Here is a 24,952-nt window from a genome sequence, read left to right on the forward strand (position 1 = left end):
CCATAGTTTTGCTTTTTCCAGAATGACATACAGTTGGAATCATACACTGTGCAGCCTTTTCAGATGGGCCTCTTTCACACAGTGATATGCATTTTAGGTTCCTCCATGTCTTTTCACGGCTTGAGAGCTCATTTCTGTTGAGTGCTGAGTAATATTCCATAATCCGGATGTACCTCAGTTTATTTATCCATTCACTTACTGAACGACATCTTCGTTGCTTCCAGGTTTTGGCAATTATGGATAAAGTTGCTCTATACATCTAAGTGCAAGTTTCATTGTGTACATAAGTTTTCATCTCATTTGAAGAAACACCAAGGAGTAAGGGTAGTTTTGTTCTGTAAGAAACTGCTTACCTTCCAAAGTGAGGGTCCCATTTTGCACCCCCAGCAGCAAGGAAGGAGAGTCCCTGTTGCTGCACACCCGCGGCACCATTTGGTGCTGTCGGTGTTCCGGATTATGGCCATTCTAATGGGTGTGTGGTGCTATCTTGTTGCTTTAATTTGCATTTCCCTGATGACATGTGATGTGAAGCATCTTTTCATATGCTTATTTGCCATCTATATATTGTCTTTGGTGTGGTGTCAGTTGAGGTCTTTGGCCCACTTTAAAATCAGGTTGTTGAAATTCCCTTTTACTGCTCTTAGACCAGCCTGGGAAGGATCGAGGGGTGCACGCTACTCATTTTTCTGTCCCAAGATCTTCAGCACCAGCACTCACTCTGTGCCTCGCTCATCTAAACAACAACAGCCAATACTTCTGTAGAGCTAAGCACACGTGAGGTTCTGCTCCGAGTGAACTGTGTGGCATCACAGCACGATCCAGTGAAGCTGTGTTACCATCGCCACCACTTTATGGGCGAGGCACTTAGGTAAAGAGCACATAAGCGGTCTGCAAGAATGCTCAGAGACAAAAGTTTTTTAAAAGGAAAAGACAGTTCACTTGCAAAGAAGTTCCAAGGGAATCAGACTTTCGGACCAGCTCACCAAATTTTAAAAACATAACAGGTATTTAAAGGAAAAGATGCAATACGACCAACTTTACACATTAGACTGGTCGTGGCTGAAAAACCCCGATTTTCTTACAGGCTATCACATCCACAAATGCCATGACATATCTTCAGAATCATCACTGCTAAAGACAGAGATACTGTTGTTTTCATTCAGCAGAACGTTTGCTATAGAATGGAAGACAAGCATTTTTTTCGAAATAAGTGCCTTATTCTTTCCCAGATTCTCAAATGGAGACATAAATGAGCACCTTTCCAAACTCCCATGTTATAAGTGAAAAAGAACATTGTTACTGCAATCAATTTATTGACTCATGTATCTGAGTTTATTCTTTCAAAGAGGGTAACTGAATATGTAATAAAAGAGTCATACACACACATATACATTTAGATATGGATATACATATCTGAATACAGATATTGAACTAGAGACACATCGACCGAGACAGATGTAAAGTAAAAAGAGAGAGAACTAGACCAGTGGCTTTCAACAAGGGTGATTTTGTCCTATGGCACATATTGTAAAGTCTGGAGATATTTTTTTGTCATGACTGGGGGTGGGAGGGATACTACTGGTATCTAGTGGGTAAAGACCAGGGATACTGCTAAACATCCAACAATGCACAGCACAGACCCCATAACAAAGGATAATCTGGCCCCAAAGGTCAGCAGTGCCAAGGTTGCGAAACCATGAACTAGACACTCTTGGATCATACACATATGGAAAAAAACATTTTGGCCCTAATTTCATACGGCTGTTCAAAAAAGAAGAAACTTCCTTTTTTTTTTTTTTCAAAATTGTGGAGTAACAAATGGGACTAGAGTATGCCAATCTTGCCCAATAAAAAATAGGTTTAAAATACTATACAAGTCCATGGCCCCTGTATAATAGAAACATCAAAATACAGACGGATGTCTGTTCTCATGGAGTCTCACCTCTAAATATGTTTTTCTCTGGTGATACTTAGCAAGTGAATAGATCCTGTCCAGAAGTATTTTTTTTATTTCTTTGCAGCTGTGAGGACATTACCTCATAATTCCGGAAACAAAAATGTGGAAACAACAACAACAAAAGATGTTCCCTACTTTCTTTTAGATTCTGGCCCAATGGGAAAATAACTTCCCAGATGTAGGCCATTTCTGGAATGATCAGCAAATGGGTTTGGCTGTGCTGCTTTCAAAATGGTACACAGCCAAGTGTCAAAATAAAGGAAGGAGAGGGAGAGAGGAGGGGGTGACAGAAAGGGAGAGAAAGTGCATTTCTAGTCAAAGATGCGCCAGGGATATTTGCCAAACCTCTACCGAGGGCCTACCTATGTCTAAAAGAGGAAGAAAGGAACTGGGGTACATATTTTAGGTTTTAAAGGCAAAGTTGTAGTTCTAAACGGCTATAATAGCCCAAAACGTGGATGAGAAAATGAGAAGCCAAGAAAGTGCTCACCTTCAACCAATGACTATCTTTAACCGTGGACAGCATCTTGGGTGATTTCTCTGCACTTCCTTGCCACAGAAGAAATGTAAAAGAACTGCAGTTACCAAAGCATTTTAACAGCGGCCGGTCTCCTGTTTTCTGCTCATCGTTCCTGAAAGTAATCAGTAACTTCTGCATAAGCTTGGCATCCTTATCGTTAACACACTTCCACTCCAGAAAGCAAGCTCCAAGTTATGCTATGTTGCAGCTCGCAACTTTACCTCTATTTGAATCATCCATCTGGCAGAACTGCTGGGCAAGAACGGGCCCCCCCAGATGCCTGGGTGGTCTTCGGAGCCTTGTTTCACACGAGGTTTCTCCTCTATGGGGAGCAAAACCCTCTTCTTGGGGGAATGGCCATCAAGGGAAGGACAGACATCAGTAAGCAGGGGCAAAAATAAGTAGCCTGTCATGATGGATAGGCATGGATATCTGAGTATCTCAACAGAATTGTTTGTACAGAGATTTCTCAGGGAACAGTGTCATATTTCCAAATGTGGTGATGATGATGGTGATGGTGGTGATGGTGATGATGATGATAATGATAATGGTGATGGTGATGATGATGATGATGGTGGTGATGCTGATGGTGATGATGGTTGTGATGATGGTGATGATGATGATGGTGATAATGGTGATGATGGTGATAATGATGATAATGGTGATGATGACGGTGATGGTGGTGGTGATGATGATGGTGGTGGTGATGATGGTGACGATGGTAATGATGATGATGATGATGATGGTGGTGGATGGTGATAATGGTGATGATGATGGTGGTGGTGGTGATGAGGTGGTGGTGGTGGTGATGATGGTGATAATGGTGATGGTGATGGTGGTGGTGATGATGGTGGTGGTGATGCTGATGGTGATGATGGTGATGATGGTGATGATGATGATGATGATGGTGATGATGGTGATGGTGGTGATGGTGATAATGATGATAATGGTGATGATTATGGTGGTGGTGGTGATGATTCCCTCATGATTGGAAATGGTCTTGGTATTTGCATTCTGAAGGGGTCTGCTCATCCGTTGGAAAGCAAGCTAATGATCCTGAGATGCCAGGATCCTTGCCATATTTGGGTTGTTATAACAGCAGTTGGAAACCTGTCCAGAGGCTGGGGTGACATATCACTACAAGACGTGCGTCCTCTTCAAAATCTCTCTCGCTATTGCAAGCCTTTGTCAATTTTGTTTCCAGACCACAAAGTATAACCAACAGTATAAATTTCAGAAGAGTGCTATCCATTCCAGTAGTGTAGGCATTTAAAGACAGGAATAGAGGCACTTATTTAAGTCTAGAAAGTGCTGTCTCTCTCAATTATGCGTTATCAGAGAACTAAACAAGAGTTGATAAATGTACATCAGATGAACCGTTTATATGAACTCAATAGAGACACAATAAGTAATAGGTAAAATCACCTTTAACCTGAAAGCTTTATATTTGTTTGCATTTAGAATTTCTCAACTGTTTTAGTCTTTCTTTTAGAGAAGCTGTCAGTAATCTCCCAAGAATGTGATCCACCTGGTTTGTCCTCAGACAAGACCATCATTTGCATTGGAGGGAGAGAGGAAGAACAAAAACACTGTGATGCGTTTCACACATAAGAATTATTAATGCATTAGAATATTGAAGTAGGTTGAAAAAGGTGTAAACTGCAAACAGAATATGGAGAAAAGAGCTCTAAGTTGCTTAAGTGAATGAATTCCCATCATTTTTCTTGTCCCCAGCACCAGTATGATTAACAACATTTTCGTAAGGTGATGGATTACTGTGCAAAATTAACGTTTCTTGTTTCATTAAAAGGACCCTCTGTTTTGTGTTTTCACTTACAGACTTATAAAATTGTCACTTCTTTGGATATAACCAGAAATTAGCTATAAAATTTAAAAAGTCATCCATGATAATCAGATACTGAATTGAGGGGAAACATGCATTTTTGTTCGCTGAAGGTTATTTGAGATCCTATGCACGCCAGTAAGAACACGCACTTCCCTAAAATGAAGATGGCGGTCACCAGACATTACTCGACTGTTTTCAGTGGTGACGGCATATCTGCCTTATCTTTCAAAGTAAGAAGGTAATATGAAATACAAAATCATATATTTTGAGGTCACTCTAACAGAATGTTATTTTCTCAAGTTGGCAGGATATTAATCACTTGGAGACCGAAAAGCTTATTAAATGACAAAAGTTATAATTTAAAACAAAAGGATAAATAGCATGTGAATTAAGAGCTTTTCTTCCCTCTTGATTAGCCATTGTTTCTCAGATTCCCCTGAGGATAGATTTTTGCACTCTGGGGGATTAAAGAACCCCAATTCATCACCATTTTCTTTTCATGTGCAGCCTTGAGAATTTTCTAAATTCTTTTCTCAGAATTCCTTATTCTCCAACTTTTATATCTTACAGAGATGATGGAAAGAATGATAAAATGTAAACACACACACACACACACTCCCAAAACCAAAACAAAAGGAAAGCGAGCAAACTTATAAGACACCCTGAGTTCTTGGAAGTAGCTGTCACATACCTACAAGCCATGAACACCACTTGCAAATATTCCAAATGTGTCCCACCACTGTACAAAACAGCAACGGCAGCCAAGAATGAAGGTCAAGGGTGAAGCCCTGAGACCTCTGTTACTCCCAGACAACAAACTCATCCTCCACGGCATCAAGGAGTTCAGCTGTTCGTGAAACATGCCTGCAAGGATCACAATACTACTCTGCTATTTTGCTAGACAAGTGGGATTCTGGGTGGACCTAAACAAAATCAACTTATAAGGGAAAAAAAATCTTCACCTAAGAAATTATGATGTGTTAAACAATTCTCTATAAAGATTTAAAAGATGATTCATGATTATAACACTTTCTTCAGTTCAACAACTCTTTGCAACTATTTGCGTAAATGTCTGCCCACCCCCACCCTCTCCAGTAGAAAATAATTCTTTTGTGGGCAGGAAGCATGTGTCACTTATGCTGGGTCCCCAGAATCTAAGCTACCTGAAAAACAACTATGTGTGACAGATCCGTATTGGTTGGAAGAAGGATTGGGGTAGACAGATGCACAGCGGATGTCGTTGATGGACTGATATTTTTAATGGTTTTTTTCTATCACACCAGCAACCTTTCAATCGTCCACAATTGTGGCACTTCGTGATGCAGTGGTACCTCCAAGAGGCAAGGAGAGAGTGAGACATGGAGGTCCGTTTCCCCCCAAAACTCCGTGACTGTCGATGATATTACAGCTGATATTTTCACTCTGTCTTCTCTCACTGTCAACATGCTGAGAAGCAGATCATTTAGTATAAATATATGGGAACATGACAATTAGGGCTTGAGTTTCTGCTACAGAGACTTGGCTATCTCACTTCCCAATAGCTCACAACCTTCAGTTGTCTTATCTGTAAAAATAAAATAACACTCCTGACCTCAAAGAGTTGCTGTGAAGGTCAAATAGATATTTTATGTGAAACTACTTTCTCAGCACCAAGACAGCAAAAAATGCGATGAACGCTAAGTACCTTCTAACCTGTGGCTCAGTGATTCAGGAGAGTTTCTTACTTCGGGTCCAGCCCCACCCGTCGGAACTGGGGTCCTTCCGTAAGCCAAAGCATGATGGCAGGGAGACGGGAGACGCAGCCCCCTTCTCTCCTTTTTATGCTCATCTGGGGCTCTTTCTTAGGGGTGCTGGCGAGGCTCTCCACAGAGGTCAACTCAGCAGCATGAGGGCAGCTGGTAGTGTTGCCTGATGTCCAATCAGATCAGCACGAAGCAGGAAGACACCCCTAAGTGTGATGACCTGCTCTCAACCCGTCCTGCAGAACAAAGCACTTGAGCTTTGTACCAGCTCTTACCAACAAGTTCCCAATGCCTGGCTGCTGGCTGGGTGGGCTGACACCACATCCCGTCCGTGAGGAGCCACCGAGAGCCCCCAGCAGACAGAGCAAACTCCTGCGAGACTCTGCGTTTACTCACGTTGGCTGTTCTGCGTTGGAAGAGCCCAGCTTTTGAGGCTCAGCTCAAGCATCGTCTCCCCTAGGACGCGTCCCCTATAGCAACCAGCCTGAGATCTCACACAAGTAACTCTCCCTGAGCCCTCCCTTGTGGACTGCAGTGGTCTGTTTACAAGTCTTAGCCCCTACCAGACTATAAATCCCTCAGGAGTAGGGACTTTACCACCTCATCTTTGAAATTGCAGCAATCCATCGATATTAGCTGAAACAAGTGGAAGTGATTAAAGCGGCGTTTTTTGTGGGGTTTGTTTGTTTTTTAAGGGAGAAACAGACCCAGCATCTACAGTCTGAGATTTACATTAAAATGAGCCATAAACGCTGCTTCCATAAATCTTTGCTTACTTATCGGCTATCAGGGGTAACCACTTTTATCCAACCTTCTCCATCACCATCAGGGAAAATGCCTCCGCTCACTATTTTGAAACCATGTGCATAATCTTTTAAAGAGATGGAGGGGACTCTAGGTCCTGGGGGATGTGGCAGCCCGGTCACTTGCTGAGTAAATGCAAAGTTGGTTAATATCTGAACTAACTGGCCCTCTTTGCCATCCTCTTAGACCTGCCAGGGGTACTGAGGTTAATGATGTCCCCTCACCCCACCTACTGTCCACCTACCAGACAACTATTTCAAGCTGGCTTTAACAGTACAGTCGCCCCTTGAGATCTGTGGGGGATTGGTTCCAGGACCCCTGTGGATACCAAATCCACAGATGCTTCAAGTCCGTTATGTAAATACGGACAGCCGGTCCATGTTATAATAAGAGTATAGCCGGTCCTCTGTATCCGTGGGTTCCTCATTGGCGGATTCAACCAACTGCGGATAGGCAGAACCAGAACACACGGAGCGCCAACTATACATATTTTTTCACAGAGGCAATGAAGGAGCACGATGTGCTTATGTCTTAGGATCAAGATTTGAAACTTTTTACTGAAATCATCGGGAGAGATAAACTAAATTCAAATAACAGAAGACGTACCGACTCTTACGTGCTTCCTCATCTAGAAGGATTCTTTTTTTAATTTGTATAAACTCTCACTTTTTTTTTTAAAGGGAATGGTGGATTACAAAACAGAAACAGACTCACAGACGTAGAAAACAAACTTATGGTTACCAAAGGGGAAAGGAGGGGGAGGGATGAATTAGGAGTTTGGGACTAACATGTACACACTACTATACAGTATATAAAATAGATCATCACCAAGGACCTGTTGTAGAGCACAGCGAACTCTACTCAGTGTTCTGTAATAACCTATATGGGAAAAGAATCTGAAAAAGAATGGATATATGTATATGTGTAACTGATTCACTTGGCTGTACACCTGAAACTACACAACACTGTATATCAACTATACGCCAATGTAAAATAAAAATTAAGTTAAAAAAATAAACAATAAAAAAACCAACAAAGGGGATAGTGGGGAAAGTCTGAGCTGAGAGTTGTGAACGCTGGGTTGTATCTTTACTTCTACTATCTATTATCTGTATGTGCTTGAATGAATCATTCCTATAAGCATCAAGCTGTCTAATCTGCAAAACAAAAGGGCTGAATCAGATGAGGTATCTGAAGGTAGGTGTCTGAGGTTGGGTTTCCTGGAAGCTGAGGCTGAAAGGGGTCTTTCTGTGAATGTGATGTATCAGGGGGGAAGCTCTCAGTGGAAGGGGAGGGAAGGATGTAGGAGGAGCTGAGTAGGGATGTGATCTCGGCTAGAGCCCTGATAAGCCTGGCCCCGTGCAATGCTTTGCAGCATAAATTGCACCGCAGTTGATCCCAGCAGAGGGCTGGCCTCCTGTATCCCCCAGCGGTGAGCCAATGGCCACGATCTGCCCTCATCAGGGAAGGAGGGTACACTGCCCTGCTGGCAAGATGGTGCCCAGGGGCTAAAGGTTAGTCTCTCTGGGGGAGCAGCTGTAAGCTATTAGCTGCCGATCCAGGAGCCAGGGAGCTGGCGGGGTGAGGGACAGAAAGTCACCAACAGCGTCTCCTGAGAAGGACTAGGTGTCTATGACCCATTTCCAATATTCAGAGAATCCAAAACAAATTACACATTCTCCTAAGATAGATGGTACAAAAATAACTAAAATGTCAAGAATGTCAGTTTTATCAGTCTACTGTGGTAATGTGGGCGACCTCACGCTGATCTGAAGTTTGAAGGAGTTATGGATATCTTTGATTAATGTGAAGAGGAAAAACTAGGTCATATTTAATAAAGGCCATATGTTGACAGACAACATACTTCCAAAATATGGAGTGCAGGGTGAGTGGAAATGTTGAAAGGTGGCTGGCTTCAGCACTCGAAAGGACTTGGAGCTCAGACACTGCACCAACAGTATGAGTTATGGGGTAATTTGACAAAGCATTCCAACAGGGCGTTTGCTATTTTCCCCAGTACTATTGTTCATATAAAAAATGTCTCTCAATAATACAGATACGCTTCACTGATCATTGTCTCAAGCCCAACCCTCAAAATCGTGTAAGAATCAGATTTCCGGAAGGCAATAGCAAGTCACACGTAGGAACTTCTCCATTTCTGAGTGAATACAAGCAGTGCCCACTGACACTTTGATAAGTTTCTTTACCTAGCCTGCAAGTTTTATGCCCATTTGCCAAAACATACCCAGGTAGGTTATACAGTGAAATCTGATCAATCTATTTCAAAAAAAATGTAAAAAAAATGATAAGTTAGGAGGTTAAGGTGGGAATGCTTAAACCAACAACATTAACTTTAACTTTTAAATGTAGGTCTCGAAACATACATACATGTATGTATTTTATTAATATAATATATTGAAATATATAAAAATATATACTATACTCAATATATAAACATATATAGATATATAAATATAAATATATTTCTCCTCTAATAGTACAGTGCACAAAGAAATAAAAAGTCGGTATCTTCTAATGTGTTTTCTTAATGTTCTGTAATAGACACAATAAGATACACTTGTAAATCACGGTTCAAGGAGAAATGCTGTATTAAAAACATGAAAATTTGCCATGAATAACCTAATGTTTAGTTTGGGTCAAATTCAGAAATTCTTAGAAACACAGCCAGAGATCCAGTGACCCAGACCGGGAAATATAAAGGTCAAACTTGAGGATGGACTCTCTTCCCAGAGACTTTCTAGCATATAACTTCAATCTCACGGCAGGCCAAACGGACACACCACAGCTGAGTGTATTCACCACAAAATCGCTCCTCCAAAAATCTGCGAGCCTGGGGCAGATTTGTGGCTGCTAAAGGTTTCTGATGCGCTAATTGTTTGTTTACTTTTTCTGAGAGGAGAGGTTAGTCCTCTAAGCAGAATGAGCTAATCACCAGCTTAGTTCTCTCTTTTGCCAAAACAAACAGCTTCCAATTACTGCTAGAAAAAAGCCTCTGATCTCTAATCAGCTACCTAAACGAGTCTATCAGCAGTAGTTTGGAGAGTGAATAATGTCCCATTAAGCTGGAATCTCTTAACACTAATAAAATTCTAGAGCCCTAGGACCAAGGCTGCCAGCAACCTGCTACTTATCTTCCAACAAGATTCCACCCACTTTTCCCAAAATTTTCAGGTCCCAAAATCTGGCAAAGAAATAGACGCACTCTTCCTATTTTATTACACGCGGGCTACTCTTTTTCCTCAAGCCCCATTCTACTGAGCCTCCTTTGAGAAAACTTGGGCAGAGAAAGAGTAGGTTGCAGGTCTGCTAATATTTAGTGCAAGGACTCTATCGGTAAGGCTGAGACTCAGCTCCATCACTGCCGTGACGAGCAGAACCTAGCGAGACAGGCAGGGTCTCCGCCCTGAAGGTCCCAACGAGTGCAGAAGAGGCCACTCTCAAGTTAAATGAGAGTCACCCAAGAAGAGACAGAGCTTATTTCAGGCACATTGTCTGTTTTCCCTCTTCTTTAATCTTCTAGTGAGGTTGAGAAAACAAGGGCACAGCAGGTTATTCCCAAGTGAGCACGTCAGCATTGTACCCTTGAACACGATGGACAGAATATGAAGAACCACCAGGACAAGTGGGCTTAACCTACCTCTTCCAAGGGTTAAAAAACCCAAACCAGGGCTTCCCTGGTGGCGCAGTGGTTGAGAATCTGCCTGCCAATGCAGGGGACACGGGTTCGAGCCCTGGTCTGGGAAGATCCCACATGCCGCGGAGCAACTGGGCCCGTGAGCCACAATGACTGAGCCTGCGCGTCTGGAGCCTGTGCTCCGCAACAAGAGAGGCCGCGATAGTGAGAGGCCCGCGCACCGCGATGAGGAGTGGCCCCCGCTCGCTGCAACCAGAGAAAGCCCTCGCACAGAAACGAAGACCCAACACAGCTAAAAATAAATAAATAAATAAATAAATAAATAAATTTATTAAAAAAAAAAACAAAAAACCCAAACCAGGGCCAGCTTCAGGGACAAATGACCAGTGCACGTGGCCCACGCTCAGAAGGGGCCCTGCACCTGAGGGGTAATGTGCCGAGACCGCCACACTGAAATCCTCAATGATCTTATCCTGGAGCGTGCGTTTCGTGTGTGCAGTCTCATGGGATACAGGAGCATGTTCTAGAGGCTCCGGCATGCATGCTGCTGCCTCTCACCACCCCCTCCTCCCCAGGCAAGATTCTCGGCTGCCCACTCCCTGGCCCACCGGAACCCCAACCCTCCCAGCCTCCCCCTCCTCACCCCCAAATCACGGTCACACCCTACCCTCTGCAGGGACCTGAGAGTGACCACAAGGAGGGTCAGGGCGGCGCATGCGTGCGGTGATGTGTCCCAGAATTTAGTGGTAGCTGTCCCCGTCCCATGCTGGGACCATCATACTGTGTTTGGTGGATGGCCAGCCAGAGTCCAAGACTCCACGGGAACAAGCCTATTGCCCTTCCCTAATGCAGGTAGCTAACTGCATCTGGCAAGCAGATCTAAGTACACCTGGGGGCTGACCATCTGCTACGGGTTGAGCAGTAGGAGGGGGAGACCCCTGGCTCAGGTTCCTGAGGACCCGGCTAGAACAAAGTGCAATGCGTTGGTCCAGCAGCTGGCAGAACAGGGCACTGGGCAAGTGCCGTGCCCGAGCAGGCGTATGTGCTCGCCAGACCCTTGGTACCCACGACGGTCTACACACGTCCTGCAAGATCCCCTTGTGGGGCACCCACTGGGCACACCCTACACAGGGCACTTTGGGGGTCCTCGCTTCCTCCTTCCCACCTTCCTGAGTCTGGTCCCCACTTTTCCCTCCAGGGACGGACCAGGAAATCAAAATTGTGCACGGCTGGTGATTCCACATACAAGTGAAATGCTCTGATGTTTGCGTGTAACGCTGGCACTGCACAAGAGAAAGATGAACAGTGAAATCCATGCGAATGACTTCATGTTTAAATTATGCTTTACCAAGAACAGCACTGGATAGCAAATTCCAAGAGAGAAGGGTCACAGAAGAAAGAACAAGTTTTACATTTTAGTTCCTTCGACAACACTTCTTGCTCTCTGAATAATGGACAGCATGTTTCCATTTGGCGCTGGGGCCTGAGAAAAAGGCAGCCAGTTCTGAAGTAAGTTAAACCACTAATCAATAAAATCCTAGAGATAAGAACAAACCCCAAACCTGTAGCTGTCCTTGCTGGGAACCCAGGTTCCCCGTCTATTAGCGTCTCAGCATCTCGGGTCCTTATCAGTTCTAGGACACCAACGGTACCTTCTTTGTATGACGGTTGTGGGGATGAAATGAGACAGACTTGTAAGACCCCCAGAACAGTGACCCCTTTATTACCATCGCTTTCATTATCCCCAACAGGTTTTATGATCTCCACCTTGCTGGGCAGGTGTCCTACCGGGCACACGAGAGGCTGGAAGTTCAGGAAGGTGATCTTCCCCAAGCTACATATCTGCCAAGTGGCAAAGCCTGACGCAGAGCCCATCTGCCCGGCTCCTTACCCCACAGCTGCATTCACTGAGGAAAGGACGCCCTTCCCAACTGCCTCCGTTGCCAGGCTTTTAGCCTCGTGCACGCATGGTATGTGTGAACCTGAAATGGCAACGTGCCAAATGCCCTGCGCACGGCATCGCGGAGCCGGGTACTGATAACCTGTGAGATGCTAGCCGTACTGCTTTCCACAAATGAGAGGCAGCCCTCAGTGGTGAAATCAAAGATTCAGTTCAGAATCCGTCTCCCTTGCAGTATGAAATCCTAAGCTCCTTCAGGTCGGGGACCGTGGGCAGACCATTCGGGATACAGATGCTCCGGTATCCCCATCACCACCCCCACTTCCAGGCATCAGTATTGAGTCCCCTGTGCCGTCAGGCAAGGTTGACAGCCACATGACTGACAGGTGGAGCCGATCCAGCCCCACAGGTGGAGGCACGCGTACGCCCCATCCACCTCCAGCCTCGAGCTGCAAGGCTGGGAGGCACTGGAGAGCGTGCGGAATTGGGGCGGAGACGTTTGGACCCCAGCCTCCTCTGCAGGCCTGCTAGCCCAGGTCACCGGCCCTGACAGCCCCTTCAAAGGAGGCCGGGAACTGAGCAGGAGAAGCTGGGAACCGGCACCTGCTCCAGAAACAGCCTTCTGCTACGGTTTATTTGCCCAAGTGGGTGGGGTGACCCTGAGAGAAGGGGCTCTTCCGACCCCTTCCACCAGCCCAGCCTCTCCTGCCCACTAATACATCCCACGTGCAGCGTAATGAGCTGCCCGCAGGCTGATCCCTCCACATCCTTCCAATTATTTAAGAAGGGGGAGGGGCAGGGAAGCTTGACGCTTTATAAGGAGTGTGTGCTTCTGTCTTCTCAAATCTTAAGAACGCTTAATCCCTGCAATTTAGATAAATCAGATAGGCATTACCAGGTTAGGGTTAAACCTCCAAGAATGGCTTTGCAATTGATTGCAAAAACAGCAGTTATTAAGTCCTGAGTAATTTGCAGCTTATTTCACCCAGCTAATTAAAATGTAATCAGGATTGTCTGGCAATGTGTATTCTGTCAGCAGTTTTTCTTCCGAAGAGGAATCATGCCAAGAGACCACAAGAAAAGCCTTTCACGGGAATTGGCTTGATCTAAACTGCTTCTTTAGCCGCTGAAACTGTAAAGCAAATAAATTACAGCAACTGACAATTCAATTAAAATAAAGAAAGAAGAAAGAAAGGAAGGGAAGAAGAAAAAGAAAAGATACTCTTTCTCCCTGGGAACAGGCTGCCGTTTTGTTTTGTTTTCTGTTGTCGTTTACACAGTAGCGCGGCATCTCCTCAGGAGAGTGACTGAGCGCAGGGCCGGCGGTTTGGAAACCAGGTGGCTGGGGAGGGGCCCTCTCCAGGATGTCGGCGTAATTTCAGCGCACGAGACCACACTCCCTTTTCCCTTTCCCTGAAGACCCACGAGGACAGCAGAGCGCGCCGAGTTCTCTGACACCCACCGGATGTCGCTTCTTTGAGAACATAGAGAAGCACGCACTCAGGCGCACGCAAACTTCGCCAGCTGGTTCACTCTCTGAAGAGCCCAACTTTTACTTCTCCTTGTGCCATTCGGCGCCAGGTTTCATGAGTTCTCAAGCCAGAATGAACATGGCTTCAGACTTCGGAGGTTCGTCCCCAACTCCACGGTCATTACGATGGCCTCCCGTCGCAGGTTAGTCCCCAGGGCCTCTGGGAAGGCCCATTTATCCCGCCCGAGTGGAAGAGACGCCCAGTTTATTTCTCAAGGGCAGAGGGCTCGGCTTAGAACCCCACCCAGGAGCCCCGGTCTCCTTCTGGCCTCCGCAGTTTTCCCTGCGGCGAGAAGTCGGAACTTCGGAACAGGTGAGCAACTAAGGAGAGAGACGAAGAGGCGAGGGCGAGAACCACGGCAGACGAGAGGAATTCGGTTATCTGCGTGAATGGTTTCAGAGTGCGCGCACTCGGGTCAGCTGGGGAAGGCAGCTGTGAGACGCGCCTCGGTCGGGGCCGGGAGCGGTTCCCGTGCGCCCACCCTCAGCCAGTGTCCCTGAGCAAGTCCCGCGGGGGCCCTCCCCTCTGTGGCGCCCTCCCTTCCCCCCCCCCCCCGCCCCAGGATCCCGGCCATCCACAGCACCAAGCGTGCCGTTCTCTGAACCTTCTACACACCCAACACCCACACTCCCACAGGCTCTGCTACCCTCAAGCCGACAGAACCTACGAGGGCTGGGGGCGATACTGGCCCCCGGGAGTCCGCTCAGAGCATCCAAACACGGCGCCTCCAAGTCCCGGATCACCTGCATCCCTTCCCTTACTCTCCACGCCATTCGTTGGCGAGACCTAGAAGCTCTGGGGCTCCGAATCGGGGCGCGCACAGCTACCATCACCACCGCCGCCCCGGGCCCCAACACAAACGCGCTGGAACGCACGACTTGGCCCAAGTGCCCCCCCGGGGCTCGAAGGGTGGGCCGCGAGCTCTCGGCCCGCCGAGTGCGAAAGCAAAGCTCGAAAGAGACAAAAGTGTCCGCCCGCGGGCACCTGCGGGGCCGGGGCTCGTCGCGCGGGTCCCCGGGCGCAGCGGCGCGCGCCTCCCGGCCTCGCTCGCTGTGCCCGCCGCGCCCGCCGCGCCGAGGGCCCGGAGCGCCCCGGAGTTTGCGGGACTCGCCACCAGCCCGCAGTCCCGCGCCGAAGTCCCGGGCAACTAACAAACCCACACTCCCACCCTTGGAAGCCACAAAACTGCTCTCCCTTCCCAAAGAAACCGCCTTTCGTTTCCCCCTTGGAAGAAGGGAGTCAGGTAAAGACGCCGCAGGCTTCTTTTCCCTTTCGGGAGCAGAGAGGGGGCTGGAAAAGAGGGTTCGCGCACCCAGATTGTAAAATCCGCGCGGAGGGAAAGCCGGATCTGCCGGCTGAGCGGGGCGAGAAGTTTGGGCGGCGAGGCTGGGAGGCGCGCGCCCCGTGCGCACCCGCCGCGGCCCGCAGCGCCGGGGAGGACCCGGGCGGGCGGCGGTTCGTACCTGGAAGTGCTGGAAGAAGGCGGAGATGCGCGTGATCTGCAGGCTGAGGCACCTGGAGGCGCAGCGGGCGCGCTGGACGCTCCCGGCCGACAGCGACTCGTCCAGCCGCCGGGCGGCCGTCGCGCCAGAGCCGGCCGCCAGGCATCCCCCGGAGGCCGCCAGCCAGAGGCAGAGGGTCAGGGGCGCCCCGGGCACCATGGCTGCGGGTCGGGGGCGCGGGCGCCGGGCGCTGGCCGAGGCTCCCAGCTCCGCGCCGGGGCCGCACTGCCGGGAACCTCGCGGCCGCCGCAACTCCGCTGGAAAGTTCAATCATTCAACTCCGGCCCCGCGCCCTCCCTGCCAAGGCCCTCCCCGCTCTGCCTCCAGGGGTGGGGTGAGGGTGACAGGCGGCCGCGCCATTGGCTGGAAGGGAAGTGAGTGACGGGGGGCGGGCGGAGGGCCGTGGGCAGGTCTGAGGGGCAGCGAGCCGGGAGCTCCACCGCAGGGGGATGCCGGCCGAGCGCCGCCGTGCGCCCCTCTCCAGGTGGTCCGCTCCTGCGCAGGTTCCCCCACGGTCCGCTTGCGCTCCTTCCTGCCCCACCTCCCCCTCGCCATCCAGGTGAACGTCAGGTGCGAGCAAGCCCGGGCCTGGATGTGAGGCGCTGCCTCGGGCAGCAGGGCCTCGGGACCCACAAGGCATGGGAAGAGGCTAAGGAAGGATGGAGCGCCCCTACGTTGTGGGCTTTCTCCCCGGTTCCTACCCCGGGCTCAGCTCCGCTCACGCTTTCGCTTATCTGAATTTCCCTTTTCCCGAGGAGTGGAAAAGAGCTAAGTGACAGAACTGTGATGGGTGCAACAAGGCGAGACAGCGGCCAGGCAGGGACGCTTGACTGACACGTCCCTCCTCCTCCCTCACTCGTTCCTTCTTTCTTTCCTTCATTCCCTTCCTCTCTTCCTTCCTTCTTCCCCCTCTTCTTCCTCCCTCCATTCAGACCTTCCTCCAATCCTTTCCTTCCCTCCTTCCCATTATCCCGTGGAAACCGGTGTGAGCGGGCAGCCAGGAACATTTGTTACATAGACCCACACCCCTAGTTTCCTCAGGTGTGTGTTGTTCTAGTAAGCACTACCCGCCCAGCCTGAGTGACTTATTCAAGACAAACCTTTCCTACACTCTTCTCCTTGTCTTTGCCCCAAGTCTTTTGATTTGGCCTTTTTAGCAGCAAAATTACTGCCCTGTCCCCTCTTGTACTCTCTTCCAATGCTCTCTCACCACACGCGTTCTCCATCCCCAGCCAGGGCCCCACCAGAGGAAGAGACGCTGCAGCATCTATGCTACACCACCCCTAACAAAGCTCTGTCCTGCCCTGAGCTCCACTGGGCAGTGACTGCGCTCCAGCCCCCTGCCGGTAGGAGAGCCTACAGAGGGCTGGGACGTGAGGAGGGCTGTGCTCCAAACTCGGGGATACTTATGGAACTCAACAGAGTCCGAAAGACTCATGCACACTCATTCGGATGCGGGACAACTGACCGATACTCCCATCAACTGACACTGCCACATTCTCATACAGAACTGCACTCGCACGTTGCAAAACGCAGTATCTCCCTAAATACACCACTAAGCGTAGCTGGAGCGTCTAGATGCACGCAATCTGCTCAAAGATACCGCGCAAAGCTGGAGTCTTCTTCCCATAGAGCCCATGGCTTTTTCCAACCTCCAATCCTGTCCCCCTAAAATTCTGCAGATTTTCCACTCTGAGATTTTGAGATCTTCCTGTTCAATGGTAACGACAACCATCTGCAGTTATCCTATTATACCCACGTTTCTTTTACATCATCTTACATGTATATTTCTTCATATAGTTTAAATCAGCAAGGCCAATACAATTAATTGCTTAGCGTGTTTCCCAGTGAGTTTTAAAAACCAGAGTTGTTTTGTTCAAAAGGTTCTGTAGGCAGAGCTGGCCTGATGGGTGTGTGACCTTAGAAGGATCCATACCTTGTTTAATGTTCTTCTGTCACAACCTTGATGTTAATTTTCAACACCGTCCTCCGAATTTTCATTTCGCCCTAGGTCCCACGAATTACATAGCCGGCGGCACCTGTAGCTTTTAGCATGACAATGCTACACGTGAGCCGGAAACATAAAAAATTTAGACATGAGCTCACATGAACTCATGTTTGTTTAAAAGATGCTCAGAACTGTGGATGGAAATCTTTTTAAAGAATGTTAAACATACTCAGTATTGACTAAGAGCAAAGAAGCTAACCGTGGTGACCCCAAGCAGGAAGGTGCATTGAGCCTTAGGTCAACTAACGGAGGAGAGACATCTAAATACAGGGATTGTCTTCTGAATGTTATCACTTTCATTCAGGAATTACTAAAAACATTTCCAAAAGCTGCAGTGGATCCTTCCCACAGTGTCTGAGTTTTAAAGTTAAGCAAATACCTGGTCTTGATGAAGGCAAGGGTATTATGCATGCCTATATTTTCTTACGGTATCTTTGATTTATAACTCTGCATGTTATATCATGAAATTTATATTCTAGAAAGTGAAATCACAAGGACAAGCGTGCTGAGCTTTTAAATGTTCAAAGGGATCACTGTATTTTTTTAAAAAGCAACGTGTGTTCTGCTTATATGGGTTACATAACATATTCATTTCCATGAATAAATGCATTTTATGATGAACCACAAAAGAACATCTAGTGAGTTGCACAGAAAGCTTAGGATTAAACATACAGGGCTGCTTTATTATGCACATGTTAAAATAATACTTGCGGTTATATTGCTTTCTTCTTTTAGAATTATCACAGACATCTTCTGTGATTATGCTGGCTTTTTTCATGTTATTTATTTTAATTGCAGTTTAAAGCAACTTTGAAAAGGAAAGCATTTTGGTAAAGTCGGAATAACAGTCAAAATCTACTATTTTATTCTGCTCACATATGCGCAATCAATTACACAGCTGACCCTTTGAATTGGCACAGAAACTCCCTAACTTTTGACATGACTGGGTAAGCCATACCCTACGTTCCTGGAGACCAACCACATGAGAGGGGAACCAGAAGTAGGTATGGGAGGAATGACAGGTAAATGGATGGGTGGGACTCGTCCAGGTGCCTTAGTAAGAACACGCTTAGTATGTCTTTCCTCAAAGCCAAGTTGGACCTCATGGTCTGAATTTGGAGAGGAAATGAACCTCATATTGACTTCAGTGGGACTTAAATAGACAAAACACCCATCTATTAAAGAGAGTAGAAAAGGGCCTTAATTGACTTTTATCTCTATGTATATGAACACAGATGGACCAGAATGTGTGGTCCATCTCAGTCAGGTTACAGAAGAAACACAAAACAAGGCCCCCATTCCCAGTTTCCAAAAAGTTAGCTATGCTCTTCCTTGCAATTGATTTAGGTTATCAGTTTCTTCTCCTTTTTTATACTTTTTTTTTTTTTCCTTAAGCAGAGAATAAGAGGCCCCTGAGAGGTTTGTTAAAGGTGTACTCCAAGACTCCACGTTCAGAGATTCTACGTAAGCGTATCTGAGGTAAGGCAGCCCTGGAATCTCAGCTTCGAAACAAAGCCTCCTGATCCTATAGCAAGTGAGCCACGGACAGGTTTGAGAGAGAACTGATTTAGAAAACATGTGCCCCATTTAAAATGGAGTGGAAGCTTTGATTTCAGTAGCATCTATGACTTCATTTTGTTTAAAGTACCTTTTTTAGGTATGTGTGTTGATATAGATTGGACATACCTATCTACTTCTTAATAATCATATTGATATATTTTTTCCAAAACATTTAGCCAAGACACTCTTAGAGTCATTTTTGGGGGCCAGCGGCTTGTCTTTTTAAAGGCTTTTCAGCTGCATTCGATAAGGATAAACTGTGAAGGAAGCAAGCACAATCTTTCTCTGGCATTCCCCTCTTGGAAAAGCAAATTGAGAGCTTGCTCTAAAGCTGGAGAAGACCAGTACTTTAATTCGATGGCATTTATGAGTTTTAAACCTAGTGTGGTCCATGGTCACTGGTTTATAGGGGACAGTGAAGTGAGGGCAGGGAACTCACCCATGGTGCCCAGTTTCCTTTTAATTGCTTTCACTGGATGATGCAATAACATGCATCTTCTCTCAGAAACTGCAGTTAACATCAGAGAAATTAAAATTAAATTTAAAAAATTAAAAATTAACATCTTGAGAAAAACCAAGAAGTGAGCCATGCTGCTAGAGCCTTGGCCCATACTCACCTCTTCATCTGCATGTGGAGTTGTCAGAATTTGGTAGCCAGACTCTTCCAGATCTCTTCTTCAACTGGGCTTTCCCCCTCCTCCAGACTTAACTCTCGTCTGCTCAGCTTTGAACTGCATGATCCAGGGAACATAGAGAGAGCTCTTAAAAAAAAAGAAAAAAAAAAAAAAAAGTGAAATAGGGAGCTCAGATGCAGTTAAGAACTGCATGTCTAAATATCAGATTTGCATCCTTTGTAATATGATTTCAGGTAAGAATGGGGTGAACCTCTATGGCGCTGTACCAATCTGTTCCCTGATGGCAAATTTAATCATTTACAAATGAAAATTGTAGCATTTTGCACTGGGTCACTGAATATACACTCAACTGTTTAGAAAAGGACGTGCATATCCATTTGCAATTATCTACTTGCTTTTTTCGTCTTGCAATGTAAATATCCTATTTGGAGATAATTTTAGTTTACAAGACATGTTCCTCTTCAGCAAGATTATAAAAATTCGGTTGCAGTATACACAGGTTTAAAGGTATTATTTTTAATTACCTCGATGTTTACTAAGATATTACCAAGAAGTATCAGAAATGTGTTTGCTATTACTTTTGTGTGCTGAAGAATATTGTAATGAAAATTTAAAACTTTTTTTCTGCAAAATATACAAAGAATTGTCAAATATCACAATTTCAAGCTACTACTACGCTTCAAGAATTTGTCTCCTTGCCCTTTTTCCCTTCCCTCCCCCAAAGTCACCATCAATCCATCAATTAGTGTTAAATTTGTTTGGTACCTGTTCTGCAGTCATGCTAAGAGCCTGTTCTAGATTAAGTCATCACTAAAGTTTTATTCTGTCCCTGCAATAATTACTAAAATTTAAATACTTATTAAAAAAATGTATAGGAGTGTGTGCATTTTTATGTTTCAGGGATCAATTGTATGGTGATGGTGATATCCAGCTGTAAATACTTTTACCCTCGCAGCCCCAGGAAATTTTAACTGTAGCTTATTTGAGGGCTTTTGTTGATTTTAGCGTCTTATTGAGCATAACAGCTGCTGCCCATGCAAGGAACACTGGGCTTTTAAAACCCGATGATTTCAAAGAATGCTCAATGTCAGTAGAATTGAACACTTGTCCCAAAGACCAGGCAATTAACTGATTTTACACAAATTTTAATGTTAGCAACACTACCATGAGCAACCAGAAAGAGTTAGGGTTCTCACATTTGATTTTATATATAAGCTGTAGATACTGAAAAACATATAAATAGCCGTAAAAGAAATACTATGTAACAGCCAAATGCGGGACACTAAAATATAAAAAGTAACTTGTGTATTTCAGCTTCTTGACATGACCAAAATATTACCAGTTTGCCCCCAAACATACATTTTGAGAAGCATAAGCGCATTGAAAGAAATGTAAATTATATAATTTTATCCCAAATCTTAAATGAGATAACTTTAACTGAAAACCTCATTTCTCACTTCTGAAGGGCCTGCTATTCACGGGAAATGAATAATAAATTGTGCAGTAAAATTCATATTTAAAATTTTGTAAAATGAGACTTTTTTGGCTTTTTAAAAGGAAGCTCAAATAATCATGCTTTTATTCTGGTTTTCATTCCTAAACATGAAAAGAAACCTACACAGGTGCTCCTCAGAAAACTGGAGCTCTATTCTGTTGAAAGACTGAAGTGGGGTTGTTCTTCTTTGATGTTGTTCAGCCCATGGAAATTTCCACTGAGCCATGTAAATACCATAGGTTCGGAGGAGTTTCTGAAAATGAAAAAGGCAACTTTTAGCAGGAAACAGCGCCACACGCTGGCCATCTAAATAAAACGTGACGGCAGTCGACAGAATCCTCTGTTTGATAACCTAATTTGAGGACGTCAACTTTAAGGCATAAATCTGACTGGGATAATCATGCAACGTTCTCAATTAATAGCAACTAGACTAATTCCACTGTGGACTTCAACACAGGAAAGCTTTCCTCCTTAACTACAGTCACACTGAACTAAACTAGGGAAATGAGCACAGCTGTCTTCAAATGAATTTTTTCCCAGCTTTCAAGCACTTCTCAAACTATTCACTACAAAACTAAATGACAAAGGCAGCCTGCGCGTGAATTATATTTGAAGTAGCTCCTGTTCCAGACACCTTTGCAGCTCACGCATTGCTTGCTTGTTAAGATTTCCTAAAATATGAGACTTAGGTGAATAAAATTCAACACCAGGGGAAACTAAAGCAAATAAAGTTGACAGCCTTTATCTTCAGTGTTAGCAAACAGAAAGAAGACCCAGAAACCGCCTTTCATCGCTCACTGGCCACTTTACACAAGATGAACCAACAGTCAAGAGATTAAGATAAACACATTTAAGAATTTGAGGGAAGCATTGTGATACCCTGGGACCAAGGGAATAATAGACTGATGAAAGTAACTAAGGTCGGAATTAATCTTTTTCTCTTCTGAATCTGCAGGGGCTAAAAAAAAAAAGTGTCCCCCAGCACCAAAACAAAACAAAAAACAAAAACATTTGGGTTTACTTCCAGGGTTTTCTATAGTGGCTAACAGGAACCAGCTGGGGGACATTCTGCCCTCTGATTGCCTTTGGGTGCTTCCAGGAATCAGAAATCAAAGGTCATTCCCCTCCCTCCTCTCTCCATACAGTTGCTTCTGGACGCCCTCCTGCCCACCCCTCTTCACAGGCTCACACGCCCTCTCACACAACAGGTTGACTTTGAGTTCCAGACAAGGAATGCCAAGCCTACTTTGCTCTGTGTGCTCTGTTTTCTTAGCAATCTGTGCTTCTCTGGGACACAGATGGAAAAGAATTGGATATCAAAGATGGTAAATGGGGTTCCCCTAGTGTTTAAGTGGGATTCCTAGTGGGAACATTCTTCTTACGGTCCTTCTGGATGTTGCATCATGTAGAGAAAGTCCTTGGTGACAGTGCAACAACTTCTCAGCTCAAGAAGAACTTTCAATCCGTTTCTTTTTCTTCTCCTGTAAATAATTAGTAGCTACCCTTTGGGATGATTACAGACCGCAGTCATCCTGGAGAAATTTATGTTCGACATATTGATATTCATACTGTTGTTCATATGTGAGGACTGAGCTGGGAAAAGTGTTCAGTTGAGAGCAACCGTACCGGCAGACGTGCACCTGGGTCACTGAGACATAGTAAGAGGAGTTAAGTGGAGTCTGGGATCACTGAGATCTGGCTGACTCTGTCACATTAGCAGGATCTCACTAAGTGAATTACTGCTTCCTGGCATTACGAACAATGAAAGAAATGAAAGTGATCTAAGCCCCTTCCTGTTTTCAGAGAATTAGGTGCACATGTTCAATGTTAATCAATGTTAATTTAATACCAAAGACTTTTTACCCTAGATAGAGATTTTTCCCTCCTTGCCAAATAACTGAAATTATAGCTGTAACTGTAAAAATTATAAAGTTATGACTTCATACTTGCCTCTTCAGATGCTAAGGGATTGTGAGAAATGATGTAGCTTGAAGACTAGAATGGGTGAAAAATATCAGTTCGGAAACAACCTGGTGTTAAAATCTCAAAAGGAGCAAGGAGGGATGTGCCCCCTAGGCAAATTCCTTCCCTTCCCTGCGTTCCCGAATCTTCCCATTGCAAAACAGAGATCGTAACAGAAACTACCTCCCAGGATTATTCTGAGGTAATACTTCGAAAAGATTAGGTACAGACCTTCAGTTAATAATAAGTGCCCAAACTAGGCAAGGTACATATAGCATTCACAGTATTAACGAAGGGATTTATAACATACGTTTTGTTTTTGTTTTTAACCACTCCTTTAGTACAAATTTTATAGCAGGGTTTCCAACCTCAGCGCTATTGACATCTGGGGATAATTTGCCGTGGGGAGCGTCCTCTACCACGGGGAGCCGATCTGGCTTCCAACCACTAGATGTCAGTGGTATCCACACGCCACCCCCACACGATCATCTAACAAAACTGTCTCCCGATAGCACCGTGTGTCCCCTCAGTGACCCCCAGCTGAGAACCACCGTGTTAGAGCAATACATCTTTAGTTTGGAAGAGTCAGTTCCCACTGATGGAAAGGTAAAGATGATTTTCAAACGACTTCTGAAATGAACATTAGCTTCCGAACATGAAAACGAAGTCCACTTTCTAAAAGGATTTCTCAAAACAGCTTATTTGACAATATATAAATGATGACAGGCTAAAGAGAAAAGCAAATACCCAGGTACAACGACCATCTGCCTCTCCAGAGTGTCCAAGACAAGTGGTCAAACCTCGGATGTTATCCAAAAAGAACTCGCACAGCAGATGTGAACACCAGAGCCGTTTTTCTACACCTGGTCAAACACTCTACCTGATCTTAAACACACCTCTTTAGGTGCCTGCTGCATAAAATTTGATCGTTGGGGAGTTAAATTATACATTCTTTCCTCATTTAACTCTTTACTTTTTCGTCAGCTTTATGGAGGGGAATCTACTAAAACAGAATTAACTTACATAAAATACAATTTGTAAATTTTAAATGAGCAATTTGTTAAGGCGTAATTTGCCTTAACAAAGTATGCAGTTGTGTGACCACCAATACGACTGTGATATAGAATATTCCCAGCACCACGAATAGTTCTCTTATGCCCTATTGTACCCATTTCCTGCCCTCGCTCCCAGTCTCTGGCAACCAGTGATCTGATTTCTGTCCTTCCGTTTTTCTCTTTTCCAGAACGTCATATAAACGACAGTATGAAGTGTTGTCTCTGGCTTTTTTTTCACGGAGCATGATGTTTCTGAATTCAGCATGTTTGACGCAGAAATAGTTTATTCCTGTAACTATGTGAGGTTCTGAAAGTATGAGGTGGGGATTCAGGAACCGCATAAGAATTACCTGAAATTATTGAGACCTGAAACAAATGGAAATTCATCAGGCCACACCCTTCTCTCTGCTTCCCAGCATGCAATTTGACTGATTTAATGCAGCAACCCTGGTTACAGCTGCCTGCAGGGGGCGGCAAAGGGCTGGGATGCAGCACCAACATTTGCCCCCAGAGTCAGAGATGTGGAACTGGGGCCGGAAGCTCAGTCCCAGGTGAGAGAGCTTCCAGCTCAAAGCTTCAGCTTTACCCTCCAGCAAAACCTGAATTAGGCCCGGGGAAGTGAGGAAGTCCTCAAACCATCATCTGACATGAGAGAACAAATCAGAGGTTAGATCAAAGATAAATCCAGAACTAGAGACTAGAGAAGCATTTCTTAAATAAAACACACAATGCATTCACTTTTTTTTAAAAAAGATATATTCAGTTATATTAAAAATTAA

At 45.4% G+C, this 24,952-nt stretch overlaps 1 protein-coding gene across 1 annotated transcript in view; it reads right to left on the bottom strand.

The window, feature by feature from the left end:
* ANOS1 (anosmin 1) overlaps positions 1–15,691 on the bottom strand; it is a 190,004-nt gene extending 174,313 nt beyond the window's left edge. The window contains exon 1 of the mRNA XM_059909897.1: positions 15,420–15,691. Within this exon, the coding sequence (XP_059765880.1) occupies positions 15,420–15,617 (198 nt within the window). The 5' untranslated portion in view covers positions 15,618–15,691. The remainder of the gene's footprint in view (positions 1–15,419) is intronic.
* Positions 15,692–24,952: the final 9,261 nt, after the last annotated feature.

This window comes from Balaenoptera ricei, chromosome X, assembly GCF_028023285.1.
Source record: "Balaenoptera ricei isolate mBalRic1 chromosome X, mBalRic1.hap2, whole genome shotgun sequence".
Taxonomy (NCBI): Eukaryota; Metazoa; Chordata; class Mammalia; order Artiodactyla; family Balaenopteridae; genus Balaenoptera; species Balaenoptera ricei.